The following is a 6,134-nucleotide window of genomic DNA, read 5'->3' on the forward strand; positions in this document are numbered from 1 at the left end:
AATGATCGGTAAGGAGAGAGTTAACTGATCACAATATCTTACCATATCTATTTTTCCCCCACCAATGGGATTCCTTTGTTGGAGGCGTGGCGATGTGTGGATGGCTGATCAATTTGTTGTATAGGTCGGTACTTCCACATTTTGGTTGTCCCGATATGAAGAAGTACGGAAGACACCGGATACGGGATGGGTAAGGTGGAGTTGAAGAGGATGATGATGATGGTGACGATGCGAAGGATGAAGGTTCCTGAGATCTGTAGATCCCGCGAAGCTTTTTAAAAACTTTTTTGTATGACGCCGAGTAGTGTAAAAATCCATTGTTTTTATAGAGTAAATTGGCAGGAGTGTCGAGTGGCTCGATCCAGCAAGGATTTTTATAATTTGGCAAATAGTCCAAAGGCTCCTGAAAATTAAGAGTTAGAATGATTTTAATAAGAAAATTATACATGATATAAACCACGGCCTAAATGCTTTAATAAACGTAAGATACATGTACACATACACGCCGATCCACTTTGGAGGGGGAGGGGAGGGAGGTTAAAAAGAATTTGTTTTATAACATCTTAGAAAAAACGAGCATTTATATAGTGCAATATCCACTAAACGTGCTCAAAGCACTTAACAGGGGGTCACTGGCCAAAAGCAACACTTAACGTCTAGGACGTGACATGACGCCCGTGAGGCGATATTGCAATTTTTTTTCTGATAAAGACAACGCGACCAGGTACTCATTTTCCACCTGAGTACGGTGAGACCATGTGACAAAAGAGCCTTTTCCAAGGACTCAACTATGCGCCGAGAGAGGCTCGAACCCTGGTCCTTCTGATTCGAAAGCGAATGCCATATCACTAGACCACATAGCCACATAGTACCTCTAAATGTTATATCATAGGAATGACAGGGATCCCTCTCCCCTCTTATTTGATATGTGCAAAAACCTTTCCCAGGACATTGCATTCAGATATGTAAGCATCCTAACCGAACTTGCGGCTCTCCGTCATAAATATTCACAATTTCCTCCTCTGCTTTTCAAAATGTACTTTAGAGCAATTTGCTCCGATACACAGTACGAATAATCAACCAAAACTAGGAACACATTGGTAAATACAAAACAAAATATATCAACATAATTCACTCTAAAAACAAGTGGCATTTTTGTTTACTGAAAGTATGCTTATCACCATGAAATGAGATACAAAAGAAATGAATTATATCATATCACAACACCGACAAGACATATTTGAAATCTTGTTTTCTGCTAACTGCTCATAGGGTCCAGAACAGTCAAAATTGGGTTGGGGATTCGTGCAAAATAAATCAAAGTCATCAGTATTAGAATTGTAAAGTATTATTATTAGATGACCGGATGTGAACCAGTGGAACTTGGCTAGAAAATGCGTGTGGACAAAAGGAGAATTTAAAACATTCCAAAACCACAATAAATTCAATAATTGCTTTGGCACAAAAAAACCCCCAAAAAAGTAGAAGGTGAACGTAAAAGGGATTGATTGAATTTGTTCTAGAAAATGAATCGAAAATTGTTTTATTTTTATTTCTCTTTTAACCGTCGCTACGTTTCTTTTCGCGCTCATGGATAACTATTCACTTACCAAGTTTAACACTTCTGACCTTGAAATCTCTGAGCTGCATTTGATAGGAACAGGTGGTGGAAATTTGTGTACCAAAGGATCATCTAAGTAGTGGACATTTCCTGTTACTTGGCTCTCCACATACAGACGTGTCCGAGAATCTTGTGCTGTTACAGGTGATGAGCTATTCGAAACTTCAACTGATTCTTGATGACTGTTTATAACAGGTTGATCAAAATTTCCGATGTAAGAATTGGCAATATGATTACTGGTTCTCTTTTTATCTTCTAATAATTTCCATGATATTCTAGCCCTTGAATTTAACCCTGGGTTGATGGACGTCTTGTTCTGATGGAGCACCGTGTAGGCAAGAAAGAACGTGGCTATCAGTGTGAAGATTGCAGCTATTCGATAGGGCCGACTATTCCTGAAGAAGGTCATCATACTTAGAACCAGTGGGTATATTCCAACCATGCTAAACCTCACGGCACGTATTCCTATCCATCAACCGTAGCCTTGCTTTATATTCTCCATGGTGCTTGTTGCAATATTGATTAACAATCTGTCAAAGTGAAAATACACATGTTATCAAATGTAACGTTAAAATTTTCAATCTGTCAAAATGAAAATACACATATTATCAAATGTAACGTTAAAGTTTTCAAATGTCACAATAAAAATACACATGTCTTTGAATGAAACGTTAAAGTTTTCAATTGTCAAAATGAAAATACACATGTTATCAAGAGTGACGTTTAATTTTTCAATTGCAAATCTTATTAAATGTAACGACTAAGTATTCGTTTTCAGTGGCGCTGTGTCATTCTGTTTAACTCGGTAATGAAAAAACTCGCATCTAAAACTTGGCCCGGAAGAATCGTCCTTCAAATATCGATAGATTTCATTGACCCTCATTTTGACAGAAAAATATAAGTTCTCGAACCTGGGACTTCCCGGGGTCTTGATTAAAAACGCATGTTTGAGAGTTTTGGCCAAATTGAAGCTCATTTAAAACGATCGATATTTGAGGGCGCTTTTCTGGCTAAAATTTTAAATAGATGTTTTCCAGAGTAAGACAGTTAACTAGTTAAAGGGCCGTGGCGTAATGTATTTGGATTAGATGGAACGAAACTGACGTCACTCAGCTCCTTGAGCTTTTACTCAGCCATTTTTATGAATGCTTTTCACTTAGCCTTTAAACGTTTAAGGTTACACATAGTTTTGTGTGCTGGTACGTTCTACTGGACTGGCTGATGTTATATGAGTTATTTTAACTAAACGCATAGCATTGATATATCAGTATGAAATGGGCGAGCATGTTCCAATTAATCCACTACTGTATATAAGAACACTAAATGAGGAAGAAGGGATGTTTAATTCTAGGTGAAGCGTGTTATCAGAATAAAATTATGGAGAACGAATGTTAATTTTAGGTGAGATGTGTTATCAGAATATAATCACGAAGAACGGATGTTTTATTCAAGGTGAGGTGTGTTGTCAGAATAAAATCACGGAGAAGCCTAAAAAAAAACTAATATCGAGTGATCAATTGATCAGTCCTTTTGTATTGCCGAGTAATGTCAAGGACACTGGGTACCTTGTGACGGTATGAACGAAAGAGCAATGACCGTATTATCAATTTAACGATGAAAACAAATAGAAGGACCGAAGGTGAGGTCACTCAGCTCTTTATTTCATTGTTTATAGACATCCGTTTGGTTAATTAGTTCTCACTAAATTATATCAATCAGGCTATAACCGTTTACGGGTTACACGTAGTTTTGTGTGTTGGTACATCATCCGGTGGATATTATGAGTATTTTACCTAAACACATAGGGTTTTGAGCCCGAAACATTCCGTGTTTAGTATTTTGTTCTTTATTTTTGAAGCTGTTGTATTCAATTTTGTTTGAATTACATTTGAAAGTTTTGTGAATTTATCCACGTCAATAATATCCGGTTACACGATAGCCCTCTCTAGCGTGCTAGTGATTCCACGTATTTCTACTCCACCTATCAATATGTGCATATGCAAAATGTGGGTCAAATTAACGTCGGTTGAAAGCCAGGGCCAATTAAGCACTTGTTAATTTGAACCATCTGGCTGGTAGCCTTTGAGAACATCACTGAGTATTCGCACTAGGGTTACTCTCGCCAAAGTACAAGGGTAATGTAAATGTTGCTTCTCGAGGCTCGAAGAAATAAATGACAATGTGAAATTGAATGTTAAATTCAATTTAATATACGAAAACAGATAAAATGGACGTTTCGGGTTTCCATTTACCAACAAAAAAAGGTTGAATGAAACACAACAGACGAATGAGATAATATTGTTAACAACGCAACTTCCACATTCTTCATTCGTCTGTTTTGTTTCATTCATCCTGTTTGGTTGGTGAAGGGAAACCCGAAGGGTTTATTTGATCTGTTTTCTTATATTAAATTGAAGCTTATATTCCATTTCACATTGTTATTTATCGCCAAAGTACAAGGAGTTACGACAAGGTGAAAATGGACAGACTTCGGGTGGGAACTGCACGGATAATGGACCTTTAGGGTACCACCGCTTCATCAGCAAAACAATAAACAAAGGAGCGTTGAAAATAAATACAATGTTTTATTTCATTCTATTCTATTTTATTCATTTTCAACGTTCCTTTGTTATAACAAGAAGAAAAAAAAAACCCATCACCAAAAACCCAGCATGTCTGAAGGTAAAGACCACGTGATAGTGTTGGTGTTAATGAGGGATATATAATCAGTTTCAGACAACACGTAGTAGGGATAAATCGCTCTCGGCTCTGCTTCTGTTATCTGTTAAAATTTTTGTATTTATTTTTGTCCCTCTTTTTTGTTTACTTTCCAAGATTTTTCTTCAAGAGAGAGGACCTACAAAATAACTGAAATAAACCTCTTGCTAGTCATAAAAAACAATAACAACCACAATAATGATCATGATAATTTTAACAACAACACTAATATCAATGATAAATAGATTATTACTACTACTACTACTACTACTACTACTACTACTACTACTACTACTACTACTACTACTACTACTACATACTACTACTACTACTACTACTACTAATAATAATAATAATAATAATAATAATAATAATAATAATAATAATAATAGTATAAATAATAAAATGATGATGATAATAATAATAATAATAATAATAATAATAATAATAATAATAATAGTAATAATAATAATAATAATATTCGCAATAATAATAATAATAATACCTAATAATGATAATAATGATAATAATAATAATAATAATAATAATAATAATAATAATAATAATAATAATAATAATAATAATAATAATAATAATGACGATGATGATGATGGTGATGATGATGACGATGATGATGATGATGATCATGATGATGATGATGATGATGATGATGATGATGATGATAATAATAATACTAATAATAGTATATATTTCGCACTGTTGTATTTTTTTTATATTGTATATTGTTTACTTCATAGTCATCTCTATTAGTTGAAAAGACAGACAAACAAGCACACTCACAAACAAACACAGAGACACAAACTCAAACACATAAACACACACACATACACACCCATACATACACACACACATCACACACACAACGTTCGTCAATTAAGAAGGCGAGCAATATATTATAATCTCTTACTAACAGAGCACTTTCTAAACTCTAAAATAGACATAGACAATGATCATTCATAATATTATTTTACTTACAGCTAACGCTCCCCTCTTTCTACTGCCTCGTCGCCACAAACAAAATAATCCACAATCCGAAATTCCAGTATGAAATATCACGAATCCAGTAAAATATGTTCGTTGTTAATTTCAAATGATATTATTTGGTTTTCCTTCCGATTTCCTTTTTCGTAAACACAACAGTAATCTTGTGGTGAAATCCTTTGACTCAACAGTAGTTATAATACCAGCGTGCTTGATTTCGACTCCACATACACCTTTCCTACTCACCACAAACTAACCACACGTACCAGATAGTGCTCACACTCACCACCAGAGACAGACAGTGCCGATTAAATTTGACGAGATACGTAAAACTCCCTATCCTAGCTGTTCAACGGTCGAGGCTATAGGTAGTTAGTTATTATGATCAAGGTACAATGTGGACAGCCTGTAAGGCTCTATAGAATGGCACTAGTCTGGCAAGAGAAACAAAATGATGGGGAGGGTGGGGGGGGGGGGGGGGGGGGGGAGCCGTCTCACGACTCATCCTAAAATTCCACAACCACATGATGATGAGAGGGTGGGGGTGGGGGGTGGGGGGGATATTGGATGATGACACGTAGACAGAATACAAGCGGGGCGAAGACGGTTAGAAAGAGGTTCATACATAAATCGCGCTACTGTTAATGTCTGTTGTTGGAATGCAAGGCAGTGGTGGTGAGCAGAAACTAGTCAGTGAATGCAGTGGTAATGGAACATTAGAGAGCGGGTGGGGGGGGGGGGGGGGGTGACTGCCTGAAGCCTGGAGGGGATCGTGAATATACTAACTAAAAGT

At 36.3% G+C, this 6,134-nt stretch overlaps 1 protein-coding gene across 1 annotated transcript in view; it reads right to left on the reverse strand.

Moving 5' to 3' along the window:
* The window catches only part of LOC144964965 (carbohydrate sulfotransferase 15-like), a 45,456-nt gene extending 39,703 nt beyond the window's left edge, over positions 1-5,753 (reverse strand). Inside the window, exons 1-3 of the mRNA XM_078899780.1 lie at positions 5,336-5,753; positions 1,611-2,151; positions 43-403 (exon numbers count right to left, since the gene is read on the reverse strand). Of these exons, the coding sequence (XP_078755906.1) occupies positions 43-403; positions 1,611-2,063 (814 nt within the window). The 5' untranslated portion in view covers positions 2,064-2,151; positions 5,336-5,753. The remainder of the gene's footprint in view (positions 1-42; positions 404-1,610; positions 2,152-5,335) is intronic.
* Between the last annotated feature and the right edge of the window lie 381 nt (positions 5,754-6,134).

Source organism: Berghia stephanieae, chromosome 2 (assembly GCF_034508935.2).
Source record: "Berghia stephanieae isolate SIO BIC M18660-M18661 chromosome 2, UCSD_Bste_1.3, whole genome shotgun sequence".
Taxonomy (NCBI): domain Eukaryota; kingdom Metazoa; phylum Mollusca; class Gastropoda; order Nudibranchia; family Aeolidiidae; genus Berghia; species Berghia stephanieae.